Consider the following 18873-nt stretch of genomic DNA (forward strand, 5'->3'; position numbering starts at 1 on the left):
TCATTTTTCTTTCTCAAGATATTTTTAGCTATTCAGGGCACCCTGCCCTTTCAGATAAATTTGGTTATTGGTTTTTTTGTTTCTAAAAAGTAAATTTTGGGGATTTTAATTGGTACTGCATTGAATCTGTAAATCAATTTAGGTGGAATTGACATCTTAACTATATTTAATCTTTCAATCCATGAACATGGTATGCCCTTCCATTTATTTAGGTCTTCTGTGATTCCTTTTAGCAATTTCTTGTAGTTTTCTTTATATAGTTCTTTTGTGTCCTTAGTTAAATTTATTCCTAAATATTTTATTCTTTTGGTAGCAATTGTAAATGGAATTTTTTCTAGATTCCCCCTCAGATTGTTCATTACTAGTGTATAGAAACACTACAGATTTTTGAGTGTTGATCTTATAGTCTGCCACTTTGCTATACTCATTTACTAGCTCTAGTTGTTTTGCTGTGGATTTTTTCAGGGTTTTCGACATATAGTGTATCGTCTGCAAACAGTAAGAGTTTTACTTCTTCCTTTCCAATTTTGATGCCTTGTATTTCTTTTTCTTGTGTAATTGCTCTGGCTAAAACTTCCAACACAATGTTGAATAACAGTTGTGATAGTGGACATCCTTGTCTTGTTCCTGATCTTAGAGGGAAAGTTATCAGTTCTTCTCCATTGAGGATGATGTTAGCTGTGGGTTTTTCATATATTCCCTCTATCACGTTGAGGAAGTTCCCTTCTATTGCTGTCCTTTGAAGTGTTTTCAACAAGAAAGGATGTTAAATTTTGTCAAATGCCTTTTCTGCATCAATCGAGATGATCATGTGGTTTTTCTGCTTTGATTTGTTGTTACGGTGTATTACATTAATGGATTTTCTTATGTTGAACCAGCCTCACATACCTGGGATGAACCCTGCTTGGTCATGGTGTATAATCCTTTTAATGTGCTGCTGGATTTGATTTGCAAGGATTTTGTTGAGGATTTTTGTATCTATATTCATTAGAGAGATTGGTCTTTAATTTTCTTTTCTTGTAGTATCTTTGTCTGGCTTTGGTATGAGGGTGATGTTGGCTTCATAGAATGAGTTAGGTAGTCTTCCCTCCTCTTCAGTTTTTTTGAAGAGTTTGAGCAGGATTGGTACAAATTCTTTCTTGAATGTTTGGTAGAATTTGAAGCCATCTGGTCCTGGACTTTTCTTTTTTTGGAGCTTCTTAATGACTAATTCAGTTTCTTTACTTGTGATTGGTTTGTTGAGGTCATCTGTTTCTTCTCAAGTCAGTGTTGATTGTTCATGTCTTTTTAGGAAGTTGTCCATTTCATCTACATTATCTAGTTTATTATCACAAAGTTGTTCATGGTATCCTCATTACCTCTTTTATTTCTGTGGGGTCAGTAGTTATGTCTCCTCTTCCATTTCTGATTTATTTGCATCCTCTCTCTTCTTTTTGTCAGCCTCACTAAAGTCCATCAATCTTACTGATTTTCTCATAGAATCAACTTGTGGTTTTGTTGATTTTCTCGACTGTTTTTATGTTCTCAATTTCATTGATCTCTACTCTAATCTTCATTATTTCTTTCCTTTTGCTTGCTTTGGAATTAGTTTGCTGTTCTTTCTCTAGTTCTTCCAAGTGAATAGTTAATTCCTTGATTTTTGCTCTTTCTTCTTTTTTGATATAGGCATTTAGGGCAATAAATTTCCCTCTTACCACTGCCTTTGCTACATCCCATAAATTTTGATATGTTGTGTTTTCATTTTCATTTGCCTTAGATATTTACTGATTTCTCTTGTAATTTCTTCCTTTACCCACTGGTTGTTTAAGAGTGTGTTGTTGAGCCTCCATGTATTTGTGAATTTACTGACCCTCTGCCTGTTATTGCTTTCCAACTTCATTCCTTTATGATCTGAGAAAGTGTTTTGTATGATTTCAATCTTCTTAAATTTGAGACTTGCTTTATGACCCAGCCTATGGTCTGTCCTTGAGAATGATTTATGAGCACCTGAGAAAAAGGTGTATCCTGCTGTTGTAGGGTGTATGTTCTATAAATGTTGTCTAGTTCATTTATTGCATTATTCAAATTCTCTATTTCTTTATTAATCCTGTGTCTAGGTGTTCTGTCCTTTGATTAGAGCAGGTAATTGAAGTCTCAAACTATTATAATAGATGTATCTATTTCTCTTTTAAGTGCTTTCAATGTTTACCTCGTGTATTTTAGAACACTGTGGCTCGGTGCATGAATATTTATGATTGTTATGTCTTCTCGTTGATTGTTCCTTTTATTAATACATAGTGTCCTTCTTTGTCTCTTTTAATTGTTTTACATTTGAAGTCTAATTTGTTGGATATTAGTATAGCTACTTCTGCTCTTTTCTGATTGTTTTTTTGCATTAAATATCTTTTTCCCAACCTTTCACTTTCAACCTGTATTTATCCTTGGGTCTAAAATGTATCTTCTGTAGACAGCATATAGATGGGTCCTGTTTTTTAATCCATTCTGCCAGTCTATTTTGATTGGGTAGTTTAATCTATTAATATTTAGTGTTATTACTGTAAGGACAGTACTTTCTTCTATCATTTTGCCTTTTGGATTTTATATGTCATATCTAATTTTTCTTCTTTTTCCCTTTACTGATAGTCTTCATTTCTATACTCTTCTCCACACCTCTCTCTCCTGCCTTTTCCTGTCTCTAGTGCTCCCTTTAGTATTTCTTGCCAAGCTGGTCTCCTGGTCACAAATTCGGTGATTTTTTTGTCTGAAAATGTTTTAATTTCCCCCTCATTTTTGAAGAGCGGTTTTGCTGGATATAGAATTCTTCATTGGCAGTTTTTCTCTTTTAGTACCCTTAAATATATCACACCACTGTCTTCTCACCTTCATGGTTTCTGCTGAGAAATCTACGCATAGACTTATTGGGCTTCCCTTGTATGTGATGGGTTGCTTTTCTCTTGTTGCTTTCAAAATTCTCTCTTTCTCTTTGACATCTGGTGTTCTGATCAGTAAGTGTCTTGGAGTACATCTATTTGGATCTATTCTGTTTGAGGTGTGCTGCACTTCTTGGATCTGTAATTTTAAGTCTTGTATAAGAATTGGAAATTTTTAGTGATAATTTCCTCCATTAGTTTTTCTCCTCCTTTTCCCTTCTCTTCTCCTTCTGGGACACCTACAGCACATATATTTGTGTGCCTCATGTTGTCATTCAATTCCCTGAGTCCCTGCTCCTATTTTTCCATTCTTTTCCCTTTATTTTCTTTTGTTTGTCAGATTTCAGATGTCCCAGCCTCCAGTTCACTAATCCTATCTTCAATCTCTTGAAATCTAACATTGTAGGTTTCCATTGTTTTTTTCATCTATTCTACTGTGCCTTTCATTCCCATAAATTCCGTGATTTGTTTTTTTAGACTCTCGATTTCTTCTTTTTGTTCGTCCCTTGCCTTCTTTATACCCTCCCTCAATTCACTGATATGATTTTTGATGAGATTTTCCATGTCTGTTCGAACATTCTGAATTAATTGTTTTAACTCCTGTATCTCAATTGAAGTGTTGGTTTGTTCCTTTGACTGGTCCATATCTTCATTTTTCCTAGTATGATTTGTTATTTTTTGCTGGCATCTCGGTATTTAATTTCCTTAATTAGTTTATTCTTGAGATTGTTTTCATTTTTTTACCTAGGATTTTTGTGCTGAATAACTTTGTTGTCTATCTGTTTTTTCATATTCAGTTCAGCTTATTCTGGACCTATAGCTTAGGTTTTGTTTAACAGATCAAAATTTTTAAGATCTTATTTTCTTGTTTCTTGCCCTGCCTGTATGGTGCCTTTTTATCCCTTGGGAGGGTCTACTTATGTATTATAGACCTCAGGCAGATTTTCCCAAACCAAACTGGCCCCCTCTCAGGATGAAAAGAGTCACCTGCGTCAGTTTTCCCTGAAAGTGAGACCCAGCAGGTTGAAAGACTTTCCTGTGAAGTCTCTGGACTCTGTTTTTCTTATCCTGTCCAGTATGTGGCACTTGTCTGCCTGCTGATACCACCAGCATAAGGTGATACAGTCAGTACCTTTAACTTCAGCAGACTCTCCCTGCTGGGGGTGGGGTTGAGACAGAAGAGAGGTTGTAGGCTGACTTTAATTGCTTCAGTTTTCGGAATCTTGGGGTTTGAATTCCTTGAGGGAGGACCACCCCTCTCCTGGGAAAGGCACAGCCTCCGGTGGACAAGCTCTCAGACAAGTTTAATTCCACCCTTGCCTGGGGCAGTGGAGCCTGAGAACCCTTGCAGTTGTATCCAAAGAGCGGTCAAGCCATAGAAACACAGCCACAAAAAAGAAAAGAAATAAAAAAATCCTTTTCAGAGCAGGACACCTGTTCCTCGGGTTTGCCAAACAAGAGCTGAAGTTGGTAGGTTGCTGTGTGTATCTCCAGGTCCTGTGTACCCCCTCCTGTCCTTCAGGGCCCAGACCCTTTCAAGTATTTTGTGCTGTCCGATCCAAAAAACCTTCTGATTTTTTTTTCTTTCTTTCTTTCTTTTTCCATCAGCCCTGCTCCCTCTGTGCTGGGGCAAAAAACAGCAACCTCAGCTTTTACTTCAGCTGAGCTGGGGGCCTATTTTTAGTAGTCAGAATTTTTAATTCCACAAATTGGTTGGTTGGGCTCAGCTCCTTGCTGCTAGTAAAGTCTCTTTCCTATCCCCTCTGGGAAGCAGCCTGTGGGGGAGGAGCGCCAGTCTGCGCAGCTTGGGGGACTCACAGTTCTGGGTGGGATCGCAGCTGTCCAACTTGTCCAGTCTGGTGTACACTACGTGTCCGATCACTGATGTGGCCCCAGCAGTTGTTCTGTAACTGTTCCTGGCTATTTACTAACTGCTCTGGAGGATCAACTAGATCCCACACCTCGCTAATCTGCCATTTTGGCTCCTTCTCTAATAGTTTTAATCACAATCATGTGTTTTTGTGTAAAAATTTATCTGTAAATAAATATAGTTTTGGAAATATATTTTGTATTTTTCATTAAATATTATGTGTTCATATATAAGCTTACATAATTTACTCTGAAATATCTCAAATCAAATATTTCTGAACTGAGTAGAATAGTGATCCTCAAACTTTTTTGGTCTCAGATGCCAAAGAGCTCTTGTTAATATAGGTTATAGATATTTACCATGATAAACTAATCCTTTTTTTTTTTTTTTTACATGGACAGGCACCTGGGTATCGAACCCAGGTCTCCGGCATGGCAGGCAAGAACTCTGCCACTGAGCCACTGTTGCCCGCCCAAATTGATAAATTTTTGAATATGTATTTATTCATTTAAAAATAATAATAACCCATTAAATTTTAACTTTTTTTCAATGAAAATGATTTCCCAAAACAAAAATAGTAAACGTTGTTGACTTTTTTAAAAAACCTCTTTAATGTCTGGTTTAATAGAAAACACCTAGATTTTCATCTGCTTTTGCATCCATTCTCTTGTGATATAGCCTCTGGAAAACTTCACTAATACACTCCTGAGAGAATGAGAATGAAAAAGGCAAGTAACGTCCTAATAGTATTAATATGCAAACAATTTTGACCTTGAAGACTCTATTAAAGTCTTTGAGAACTGTTTTGAGAATGACTTTTCACACTTTGAGAACTGCTAGTGTTGAGTTAATGAGAAAGAACTTTGAGAAAAAGAACCCCAGATTAACTTTCAGCATTGGAACCTTTTACCTTTATTGGAAAAAATAAAATATGAGTGTTTGTAGTCTTCAGCTAAATATTCCCTTTGCAGGTTTATCATTATGAAAGAAGTTATCACCACTGAATAATTTCAAAACATATTGGGAAGTAAGTTTCATTTAGCCACTTAATATCACATAGAATTCTCTTGTATGGGATTTTGATGTCCAGCTCTTTCTGATTTGCCTTAGTTTTGAGACTTGTTAATTTTCTAATTTCCAGTAGAAGGCTAATTTGACAAAATGAGAATGAAAACTAATGTCTAAAGTCTTTCTTTTCTAGCCCTTCTCCACAAGAAGATGGACAGATTATGTTTGATGTGGAAATGCACACCAGTAGGGACCATAGCTCTCAGGTGAGTGTTTGTAATGTGTGTGTATATGCACACTTATTTTTCTGATTTACAATAAATAAGTAGGAAAAATGAAAAATCTATTAAGAAAAATAAGTATTTATTTGGTAAATATATTTTAAAATAAAGTTTTTTTACTAGTTTAAAGTTATTTTAGGTTTTTCAATTCCGATTTTGGAATTTATTTAGGATGATACAGTTCTTGTTTGTACTCATTCTCTACTAAAAACTTTGGGCCCTATCACCTTAAAAAAATTGAAAAATTTTTGGACATAATATATTATTCCAGTATTGCAGTTTGGTATTTTCAGTTTACAAATAGGAAAACTGAGACATATCTTATTTGGGTCACAAAATAAATAACAGTGAAAGTGGCTTAGAAACAGAATGTGTTATTATTTCTAGACCCAAGTATGAAAACTTTTTGAAATCAAAGCAGTAACTTTTGATTTAGCAGCTGTAGGCAAAATTCATCTAAATTATGCAGGGTTCCTTAAGTTAAAAAAGATATATAGTTCACTTGACATTTACATTGTTGAGAATGTATGCATATAGTAATAAAGTCTAGCAAAAAAACACTCTAGTAATAAAGTCTAGGGTTCTGGCTGTATAGTGTCCTGGATCCCTTTGTACTAGAAGTATTTTGCATGTTATCATAGATTCGCCCAGTATTCTTTATATTTCTAAAGGCTGCACAATTTCTCCATACTCTCTGCTGTATTTGTGCTGTTTTCCAAAACTTAGAGTATCTGTAGATTGAATGCAAATTTACAGTCTGAGGAGTTTTATGCTGTAGAGAAGCTTACCATAGCAAGGCTTCCAGTGCTATGATGTTCTGAGTAGTCTTCTTGAAACTGATGGCTAATGTAATATCATTTTTGCCACATACATCAAGATATAACTAATGAAAAAGAAGGTATATAAAGTCTTCTTGGCAAAAAATGTTCTAAGGAATCCAAGACAGAGAAGTGAAATTAATTATTTGCTGTAGTCTCTCCTGAGGAAAATGTCCTCAATCCATATTATCTGGTGTATAGACAAGTTGAAAGTCTAGATTAGCATTTTCCAAAATTTGTTCTCAGGAACATTTGCTAAATGAGACGTTCCATAAATGAGTTCTGAAGTGGAACTCAGAAATAAGTGAAAAATAATGCAGTCCCTGGCCTTGATCACCCTCCCACCCCAGGATTCACAGTGCATAACAGTGTATCAAAAGGTTCTGAGAATTCTTTCAGTAAAGAAATCTGTGTAATTATATGAAGCATTTCCCAAGTTCATTTGACCTTAGAATGCCTCCCATTTGTTCCCCCTTAATAATCTACCTAGTAACCTAGTGGGAAACTTAGCTGTCCTAAGGATTCATGAAATGGCAGTTGTAAAATTAGATTTAATTTCTATTTGAATTTAAGTGGAATTTTAAACCACCTTAGAATTCCAAAGAAACTCAGGAGAGAAAGTGTAAGACTTCCGGTCTATGTGACAGATGGTGGTAGGCTTGCTAGTGTGATCCCTCTTCATAAAGAAGTACCTCAAATATCATCAAACAGGAATTAAGCTCCATTACCAGTCAGACCAGTCAATTTAAATGAGGTTTAAGTTTTTTGGAAAAGCAGTCGAACTCCTGTTAGAGTAAGGCTTAAAGGGAGAAATCAGCAGATATAATTTATTTAGTCTTTCAGTGAGCTTTTACATTAGTTTTTTAAATTGAAAAAACAATTTAAAAATTAATTTGGGATTTAGGAGGATGGACTTTTTTCATGAATAAGAAGAAAGCTTATAGGAAATAGTCAAAAGCACGTAACAGAGGGCTATTATGGTGGTACTTGTTCTCAATATTTTCATATGTGCTCTTTAAGAAAACTCATTTCAAGCTTTTCTAGGAGGAAGGGAAAGGCATTAAAATTTATTGGATATGTTCTAGATACTGAATTTATATATATTTATTTTTTTACAGCCTTAATGATCTCAGTCCATTGAAAATGGTGATAATATCCCCATGGACAAATGGAAACACTGAGCGTTTATTCTAATTTTGTTACCCTAGAAAACAAAGCAAGTGAGAGAGCAAGGATTGAAACCAAGTGTGGCTAGGTGTATGACTCCTGCTCCTTCTAAAATAAATCTGTGAGATGATTTTGAGGAGAGCTTGCAAGGTCATGAGAAGGAACTAAATGTGTCTGGTGAGCTGTGGTGTGGGAAAGCCTAAAGTTATACATTTAGGAAAGATAATTGAACTGTACTTTAGGATGATCGTCCTCTAGAGTCTCAGTTTTGTAGCAGAAAATGAACTGTAGATTGTCTCTGAAGACATTTTTGTGTCTTCACACACAAAAGGCCAGCAGGATGTTGGGTATCATTGGAAGGAGTTTTGAAATCCAGACTGAAAATGTCCTTCCTTTTCAGGTAAACTTAGAGAAAGGGTTGTTTATTTGGTTAAAAGCAGAACTCTTATATGCTTAGATTAAGTTTATTCCATATTCTGAAATGCCAAGAGTTGGAAGATAACCTCAAACTGGAAATTGGCAGATTTAGGATTAATAAAAGGACATGCAGGGCAATAAATGAGAAGAGTTTACGATACTTACGCTTTAAGGCAAACATCCTAAATTTATCTGGGGAATTTTGTTTTTAATAATACTAGTCCAAAGATAACTTTGCTTCATTCAGCTGAGAGAATATTATATGATCTTGGAAAAATAGAGCATAAAATCTTATTTATTACATTTTTATTCTGTTGGAAAGTGTTAAATATTAATTTTTTAAAAAATTTAAACCTTAATCTATGAGCACTTTCAGAGAGGGGGAGACATGTAAGAGCAAAGTTAGAAGCTGTAAACAGAAGTGACCTGCAATGTACTGAATATAGTCAGATTTTAATTACATAAGTAAATTGTTACCTTTGATTTAAGATGTTTTCAGTGTTACTCCAAAGAGCCAGCTCATAATTCTGGGTAATCTCATCCCCAGTGGAAAAAGCTTAATCCTGAATACTACATTGTGTTATTCAATGGAATTTGCCAAGTTCAGCAGAGCTAGACAGATACCACCAGAATAGCAACAGTACACAGGGATTATATTTTGTTTTTGATAGTAAAAGATTTTGTATCTTTTAGGGACTGTGAAGCTTCCTTCCCAGAACAGCTACTTCACAGAAAACCAGTCCTGTCCAAAAAGAAACATTTGGAAATAACAGGGTCTGCATTTCTTTACACCAACTGTAAACAATCAAACTTTGGTCAAAGATTGAATCCTTATTCAAACAAAATAAAAATGATACGAGTTCTTGGCTTTGAGACTCATTGGTTTGCATTGCAGTCAGTGTGACATTCCTTAAAAATGAATGAATAATTTTACTGTCATTTTTAGGAATTTCTCCTTTTCTATTGAGAAAGAAGCTATTGGGTATTTTGATTGTTCTTGGTGTGAATCTTTAAATTATCATTAGAAAGAAAAGGGATTTCCTGTTCGTTTATTTAATACAATGGATGTCAAATTCTGGTCATTTTTAAATAAATTACTCCAAAAAACTTTTGGCTTAAGTCCTTTGAATAAGTCTTAGGAAATGTTTGGACAGTAATTTATCCTAACAGTATTTTCTCCTTCCAGAGAGGAAGGCCTAGTACTTAAGAGTAGGGGCTACGAAAACAATTTAAGTTTGAATACTTGTCCTACTACTTACCAATTGTATAGCCTTAGGCAAGTTACTTAACCTATGCATCAGTTTCCTCATTTGTAGAATAGGATATTAATAGTTCCTGTTTTTGCAGTTTTGTTGCAAGGTAAAAAGTTAATACAGTCAAGATTTATTGAGATGCATGTCTCTTAATAAATGCTCAATAAATACTGTTTATATTTTCTCATCACATTTCTGTTTTTATTTTTCACTGCTTTTTTTCTTATATTCCCTTTATTTTTATTTATGAATATTTCAAATACATACAGAAGTAAAGAGAGCAGTACATTGGACCTCCATATAATCATAACTCGATTGAAAAATTAAGATTTTGCCACACCTTAAAATTTTTCATGAAATACAAAATTTTCATTTACTGTGCTTAGATGTAATGACAGTGAAGCTTATTTGAATTATTTTAAAAATATTGAATACTCTGATCTTAGATCATTTTGTAAGCCTTTTTCAGAAAAATGACATTATTTGTTATGTAAAAATTACTTAGCAAAGCTTATGATTTTAGTATAGTTTCTGTCTAGATTTGTCTTTGTATTAGGAGGAATTGGTCTTCTTTTTTTCTTTTTTTTTAAATTTGACTTCTTCTTGACAGTCGGAAGAAGAAGTTGGAGAAGGAGAGAAAGAAGTTGAGGGCTTGAAGAAAAGTGTAGACTGGGTATCCGACTGGTCCAGTAGACCTGAAAATATTCCACCTAAGTAAGTTCTTATATTCTTACATGCTTTTAGTGGGCATGGCTGATCTATTTCACACACTTTTTAAAGGTGATAACTGGTAATTCCCAAATTTTCAGCAAATGCATTTCTAACAATTACCTCTGGATTTCTTTCTCCAGGGAGTTCCACTTCAGGCACCCTAAACGTTCTGCTTCCTTAAGCATGAGAAAAAGTGGAGCCATGAAGAAAGGGGGTATTTTCTCTGCAGAATTTCTTAAGGTGTTCATTCCATCTCTCTTCATTTCTCATGTCTTGGCTTTGGGACTAGGGTAAGTACTGGTAAATACCTAAAATTTATTCCATTCATCTTATCCTCACATTTTATTTCCAGATGCAAAAAATATGTTTGAAAATAGTTTTTATTACTTTGCTTTTTAATGTTTTGTACAGATGAAGAGAATTTAAAAGAAGCATTAAAGTTGATCCTCTATTTATCTACCAATAAGCATTTTTAATAGTAGGTCTTTTCCCCTCATTTGAAAATAAGATGTTTGTATTAGTCCCTTATGCTGATTTTTCAGTGAATGCTTTATTGGTTTTCTTTTTAGGTTTTTGGTTTCATTCTAATTTATACGTTACTCAAGATTAGCTAAATTTTAAGTCATTAATGTGTAAATTTAGGGGTTGATATGGGCATTTTTTTTTCTGTAGATGGGAAAATATACCATTACTTTGAATAGTTCTTGAGTAAAACTGGTAGTCTGATTGCGGATGTTTTTTATTTTTTACTCTCTTAACTTTGTAGTGTTTTCATTTATATTTCTAAAATTGACCCCGTATTTACCTGTAATTCATCAATTTTTCAGATGTGTCTTTTAAATTTATTCTTTTTTTTAAAAATTGCACATTTTTGAAAGATTGTAGGAGTCTGTTTAACTTAATTTTTTTTCAAGACATATCTGTTATACTCTTTAAACATGCTCAATGGATCTTTTTCTGTATACAATATGCAAAAGATACATCATCCCTTCCCTTCACGGAGCTCAGCATATCAGAGAGAAGTTTACAGTCATGAACATGAAAACTGTATGTGCAATTTTTTCTGCACACTCCTTTTATTTTATTAGATACTTGATCTGCTTTTGTGAGAGCAGGGATAGTAATGACAAACTGAAATGAAAGGTGTTTCATTTTGTATTTTCATGAAATACGAAATACAAAATTTTGTATTTCATGAAAAATTTTATCACCTTCTGTGAAGGAAGGGGCATTTATGAAGGAGTGTTGTGTGGGGGTTGATGTGGAGATGGGATCGGAGTTTAAATTCCTCTACACTATGGACTGCATCCTTGTTTATTGGCACCCGGGAGGTGTTGGTTTTTGTACCTTGCAGTTTCTCTCCCTTTCATGAACCTTTAGACTGTTTCACTTGGTGGAGTAAGTGTAACTGTTGCTATAGATGAATACAGAAAAGAGGGCTAATAAATATTGTTTGCTTTTATTGGACTGGTGGACATGCCAAGTTGCCTGTTTTTTTTACTTCCCTTCTGCTTAAGTTAAGAGATAAAATACTTGTCATTAAACATGGAAAAGTGATATTAGTCCCTAATCCTTAAGAGTCCTGTTAGTCAGAGCCGTCTTTAAAGCACTGGCAACTTAAAATTTTTTTTCCTACACAGAAATTAAAATAATTTGGCATGTTACTATATTTTGTATCTGAGATATCATTAGAACATTTTTGTCCACCAAAAATGAACATCTCAAGGGAGGTTGCGCTGCATTCTTTGGAGAAGGATCTGCTCTCTCTTTTTACTTCATCTAATCACTGCCCCTGTGCTCTCCAGTTGCCCTAATGAGTAAACATAATCATATAAAACCAGTTTGGCTGGCTGGTGACTGGTTTTAAGTACTTCAGCAATAATTTTAGGTTGATGGGGAACTGTTCATATACACCTTTGGAGCCTCTTAAAGGACTGAAACTTTTAGTTTTCGAGTTCAGCATGTGAACAAGCTAGTATGTAACTGTTGAAACAGATGAAATATGATGCACTCTGTTTCTTTTCAGCATCTATATTGGAAAACGACTGAGCACACCTTCCGCCAGCACCTACTGAAGGAAAGCCCCTGGAAATGCGCGTGACCTGTGAAGTGGTGTTATTGTCAAATTAGTTTATTTGAACTTGAGACCATTGTAAGCATGACCCAATCTACTGCCCTATTTTTACATAGCCAAGGTCCAGTAACTCTCGAAATTCAGTATTTTATTCAGACTCTATTGAGGCATTTTACTAACCTCATTCCCTTTTTGGCCTGTAAGACACTTTAGAATTTCCTAACAGAGTTTAGGTTGTTCAGAAATTTGCAAGGGCTTCTTTTCCCCAATGCCACCAGCAAATTATAATTTTGGCAACAATGCTTTTGTCTCCATTTAGTACCACCAGACCTAGACCTGCATCATTCATGGTATAAAATTTTACTCTTGCAAGAGACTACCATCCCTCCCTTAAAATGAGATGAGGTTAGCAAATTATTCAAAAGCTTTGTTTTTGTTTTTTGTTAAGACAAAAATAAGCTTCCCTAAGCTTGAATGTAATAGTTATTTAAAAAGAACACAAGAAAAACAAACAAACAAACAAAACACAAGGAAAAAAATGTCCTGGGCAATAAAATACTATTTTAAACCAGCTTTGGAGCTACATTCTATCTGAGCCTCCTAGTAGCACCTTTTAATTTGTAGGAGGCAGGCTGTACAAATGATAGACATAAAATAGAATAAGAACTAAAATCATCAGCAGATTTTAATACTAGTACGTTGTAATGCTGTCTTTTTCTATGGTGCAAAATCTTTATTTCTGGTAAGGAATGTCTCAGGCCTAGAACTGTATGAAGTTGCTTTGGGGATTTTTATGTTTTTTAGCTGCATGTGAATTTGTCATAATGTTCTTTAAATTTATTTTATTTCTTCTTTTTTTTTTTCTCTAATAGGCTTTGGAATGAGTTCAAATTTGTGGTATAAATATGGGCTTTTTGTTTAAGGAAGCATCATTTATACTCTGAAGCTTTTTAAACTGCAGTAATTGTTTCAGGGTTATTCCAAGGACTTGCCAACTTTGAAAAACAGATTTGGGTTGACACAGTTCTCAAAAGATGCCATTTGTTTTCTTTTGATCTCTTACTTAATAATGTTTACTGTACAGTCTTACTGCAGTAATTCCTATGATTCTGTAGCCACTGTTGATTTTCCAACTTTTCAGTTATGTTATGCTGTTGAAGTTCCAAAACACTCAACATTTCTTCCTTCACTGACATATTTTTTTTCTTCTAAAATGTGAAGCATTAGGACCAAATTGTTAGAAAGTATCAGGATCACCAGTTATTTCGAGTAGATTTTGTTGGATTTCAGAATACATAGCATGACTCTGAAGGATACTTCTATATGTTTTATATATAAATGATTACTGTTTATGATATAGACATTACTATTGAATATATAGAGAACCATTGTTAATTTTAAAACTAGCAGTCTATTCATTAAGTAAAGTGCGTCAAAGTTGACTTGAATAAAAACATTGACAGTCAGATTTGCCAATTTGCAGAAACTATATTCTCTCGCACATCAAATTTTATAAAATTGATGTTATAGCAGAAAATAACATATAGATTAAACTAAAATTAATTTCTGATTCTCTTTTCAAGACTGTAGCTGGATATCTTTAAGAAAGATGACATATCCAAAATTATTTTCCAAATTGTCTTTTATTTTTTCTTTTTTAACATTTGATGTCTAAATAATTTTAGACATATTATTATTATACTTTGTTTCTATCTTAATCTTAAGCCTGGTAACACTTGATTTACTTTCTATAACCTATTTATTTCAAGTGTTTGTGTTTGAATTTCTTTTGAAAGAAATTAAATCTGATGCCCTCTGATTTTGAAAGCCTGATAAAATTGAAAAAGCTGGTAAAGTTAAGAGAACTACATAACTATGCCTTACTCTGTATTACAATTGGCATCATGGGAGGGAAAAACAAAATTATACTTGCAGGAATAGCAACTTTTTACAGGCATCACATTGCCCTCTTTCCAAATTCAATAACGAGTCTATCTGTAGTGTGATCAGAGCTTGAGTATATTTACTATTATTTTTTCAATATTAAAAATTAATTTAGTTCTGCCCTTTATCCTAAAGTATCTGAGATATTATGGAATATTGCTTAAAACGTGAATACATGATCACAGTAGAACTTATAAGATGAAATGCAGTATTTATTGATAGCTCTAACATATATGGGTTGAATGTTTATAGTTCCTACCCAGATTTGCATTGAACAGAAACAGATTGTATGATTGGAAAGGAGAAGTCAATAATTAACAGTTGAATTTTTTTTTTTAATTAATGTTTTAAAAGCTTTATACCTGTTTACAGTTTGGGTCCAAAAAGCAGGCTTTGTATTTATGTTTGAAGAAAACTGGCTTAAAATATTTGTAAAAAGTATCAAGATCAAGAGCAAACATGCACAGACTTGCACATTAAAAATGCAATGTTACCTTGATTCCAGTAAAATAATTTACTAATCTAAAAAATGAAAATTGACTCAGCCAGTCAGATGATTTTTTAAATGGACCAGTTGTTGAAATTATTGGGATTAACTGAGCCAAAGTGATTATGCATTCTTCATCTATTTAGTTGGCACTTTGTATCATTATATACAGTTTACAATACATGTATAACTTGTAGCTATAAACATTTTGTGCCATTAAAGCTCTCACAAAACTTTTTCTGTCAGTATGTCTTTTTATGTCATTTGTGCTACCGGGAATTTAGAGGTGATGAGGGCTCTCCTGTTCACAAAAAAATTGTCCATTGGTGAGTTCCACAAACACTTGTGCCTAAAAATACACCAAGTACTATTAAGAGTGAGTGATCGTCCTTACCCTCATGAGTATCCTACTCTCAGTCACCACATGATACAATTTATAAGTGCTATGTAGAGGTATGTATAAAATATTATAGGGTCATAAGATTCAGAGGATTTATTCTGCCAGATAGCATCAGGAGATTAGTAAATATTGAGCAAGTGCAAAGGGATTCAAGGTCATGCCTGGTAAATGAAATGGTATGAACTCACATCTGTAAAGATGTCCAGAAATAACATGAAATTCAGGGTGACAGAAAACCAGTATGGATAGAGGAAACAAAGTGTAGGTTAGCGTTGAACCACATTGAAATTTATTTTAACTTTTTTAATGTATAACATATATACAAAGCAAAGAAATAAAAAAGTAATAGTTTTCAATGCGCTATTCAAAAAATGGTTACAGGATAGATCCCAGAGCTTGTCATGGGCTACCATATGATCCTCTAATATTTTTCCTTCTAGTTCCTCCAGAATATTGGAGGCTATGGGCTTAAATGCTTTTTTATCATCACAGTTGACTTTTTTCCTTCTTTTTTTTGTGAACAATATCATATATACAAAAAAGCTATAAATTTCCAAGCACAGTGCCACAATTAGTTGTAGAACATAATTCAGACTTTGACATGGGTTACAGTTTCACAATTTTAGGTTTTTGCTTGAATTTGGCAATTGGATCACTACCAGTCTTTGTAAGAACATTGTCTGCAAGGTTAACAAGGGGTCCTGGATAAGACTGCATTGGGTCAATGAATGAATAGAAAGAAAATGTAGGGTTTTCTCAAATTTGGTGAAAAAGGAAATGAGAAGATCCTGCTGATGGAAGGATAGTAGAATTGTTTACTGGGTGTTCTAGTTTGCTAGCTGTTGGAATGCAACACACCAGAGATGAATTGGCTTTCAATAAAAGATTTATTTAGTTAATGTATAGTTCTTCAGAGGAAAGGCAGCTAACTTTCAACTGAGGTTCTTTCTTACATAGGAAGGCACAGGGCAATCTCTGCTGGCCTTCTCTCCAGGCGTCTGGGTTCCAATAACTTTCCCCAGGGTGATTCCTTTCTGCACCTCCAAAGGCCTGGGCTGAGCTGCTAGTGCTGAGATGAGGTATGCTGAGCTGCTTGGGCTGTGCTACGTTGAGCCTCTCTCGTTTTAAGCACCAGCCAATTAAGTCAAACATCATTCATTGCAGCAGGCACACCTCCTAGCCAACCGCAGATGTAATCAGCAACAGATGAGGTTCACATGCCATTGGCTCATGTCCACAGCAATAGAACTAGGCACCTTCACCTAGCCAAGTTGACACCTGAATCTAACTACCACACTGGGGTTGGACTATAGAAAGAGAAATATCTTTGCAGGTTAAAGAGAGAGAGCAAAGAGAAAGACACGAGGAAGCAGATAAATGGATTAAGATCCCAAAAGGAGTGGGGGGTGGGTAGGATGTATTAAGGAGCTTAGACATGATATGGGACAAAGTGGTGGATTCTTTTGCAGGTTTATTCAAATGACCAATCCCTGAGACTCCAGTGTTTCAAAGAGAGAAAAGCTTATTACTAGGCACAAAGCAGGAGAGCAGATAGCCTATTGCCCCCCAAATCTGTCTCCCTGAGTTTAGGGGGTTCAAGGTTTTTATGGATCCTAGCAAGAGGAGATGAAGTTATTACAATTTCAAATAATCAAGTCTAAGCAAGAAGGAGGCAGAACTACTTCAATAGTGGAGTCTAGCCAAGACAATCTACAAATGTGAAGGGCTGAAACTATTTAATGGCTGATTCAACTTCTTCATTAGCTTTAGGGTCTTTGCCCTACAAATTACTTTAAGGAAATGACTGGATAAAGGGAGTAACAGTTCTTAAAATCACAAAGGCACAAAGTAAGGGCATTAATAATCATTTCAGAGATCAGGGCAACTTAATTATAGTTCAGAGGTATTTCCCTCTGTCTACTCCAATATACTAAAGCAAAAAGGAAGAATATCAATGTAATCATTCAGTGCAATTGTAAGCATCCCTTAAATCCTAATTTGTCAGTTACAGATAGAAAACAAACCTTGAAAAGGGAGAAGAGGGATTATTGGAGCCATTAAAAGTCGCAAAACCTGAACATTTATGATAGGCAATGAAGAAGTAGGTGAGAGAGGATAAAGAGATCTGCTAGGGAAGGAATGGAAGTTGAGGAAATCCACATCTGATGGGCTCTGTATTCTCCATGAAGACTAGGTCTTTTAAGATTAGAATAGTAGATACCTGAGGAGGATGAGGCTATTTTCTATTAATATCTCTTGATCTAAAAGGAAACCTCAATGAAAGATGAACTTTAAGCATTGTAAATTGCTCTTGCTATCATTCCCCAGGGCAAACAAAATCATCAGTCAACTTGACCAGCCTGAAAGAGCCAGGACTTTTTTAGAGCTTTAACTGTCTCAAAGCCAAAGGATTGGATGAGAAGATTTCTTAGGACCTTTTAATTCCATAATTTATGTTACTAAGTTATGGTTCAGCCCAAAAGCAAGATTGTGAATGGCTGAAGTAGGAATATACACATGTATATTTTCTATATTTACATTTAGTAGTGGAACAAGAATATGTTTAAATGCCTGCTTTTATGCTTCTTTGTAAATTTACCAAGATGATGGAACAGAATGTACTTTAAAAAAAAAATAAATTCTGGGTTAGGTGAATTGGATTCGAAGTCACAAATGCTTAACTTTTAATATATCAGGAGGCTCCATTCTTGACATTTTAATGTTTATGTGTTTTAGCCCTTGAAGTTCAAAGTATTACCACTTTAGTAAAGAAATGATAGGATTTAGTGAAATCTTTATTTGGGGGTAGATGGGAGAGAAGACTTTGTACGATAAATTATGTCCTTTACTTCCTTTACTGTTGCTTCTTATTTACAATGGAAAAAAATACAAAAATAAAGATCATGAAATTAGTTTAATTTGTTTATAAATTAGAATCAAGAAAAACAACATTTTAGCCAAAAGTCTCATTTCCCCCACATGAGAAAACAGTAACTTAATGGACATTAGTTCCATCAGAACTTAATGGACAATAGCAGGTCCTATAAATAATGAAAAAGAACATCTGAGCTGTATTTCAAAGGATTTTGAAAAGTGCTATAGGATGGTTAAGCTGCTAATCTGTTTTTCGGACTTTGAAATGCAAATTTGAAATTTACCTCAGTGAATTGGGCTTAGAAATTTGCAGGGAGGGAAAAGGAACTACAAATCATATCAGAAATTACTTGGTTACCCCTTATATCTCTCCTCTGTCACTTTTGCCATTCTTTTAAATGGTTTCTAAAAACCAAACTAAAGCCCAACCCTTTATCTGCTTGACAGCAATGAATTTTACCTCCACCCCACTCTTGAAGTAATACGGATCAAAATGATTGTTTAAAATTCTATTTAAATCTCTTCCTAACCTTGCTAAGTGCCTAATTTACAAATAGTTGTCTCATCTGTGACTAAATTTGGTATTATAATTGTAACATGCAGAGCAGTACTATATGGGTATTTGGGGAGAGGGTATTTTGTTTTAATAATGGGATTAGA

At 34.4% G+C, this 18873-nt stretch overlaps 1 protein-coding gene across 3 annotated transcripts in view; it reads left to right on the plus strand.

Moving 5' to 3' along the window:
* The window catches only part of BNIP3L (BCL2 interacting protein 3 like), a 31908-nt gene extending 16736 nt beyond the window's left edge, over window positions 1–15172 (plus strand). For all 3 annotated transcript variants that reach the window (XM_077152840.1, XM_077152839.1, XM_077152841.1), the window contains exons 3-6: window positions 5981–6053; window positions 10334–10437; window positions 10575–10724; window positions 12461–15172. In XM_077152840.1, the coding sequence (XP_077008955.1) occupies window positions 5981–6053; window positions 10334–10437; window positions 10575–10724; window positions 12461–12509 (376 nt within the window). In that variant the 3' untranslated portion in view covers window positions 12510–15172. The remainder of the gene's footprint in view (window positions 1–5980; window positions 6054–10333; window positions 10438–10574; window positions 10725–12460) is intronic.
* The last annotated feature ends 3701 nt before the right edge of the window (window positions 15173–18873 follow it).

The sequence above is a fragment of the Tamandua tetradactyla genome, chromosome 3 (assembly GCF_023851605.1).
Source record: "Tamandua tetradactyla isolate mTamTet1 chromosome 3, mTamTet1.pri, whole genome shotgun sequence".
Taxonomy (NCBI): Eukaryota; Metazoa; Chordata; class Mammalia; order Pilosa; family Myrmecophagidae; genus Tamandua; species Tamandua tetradactyla.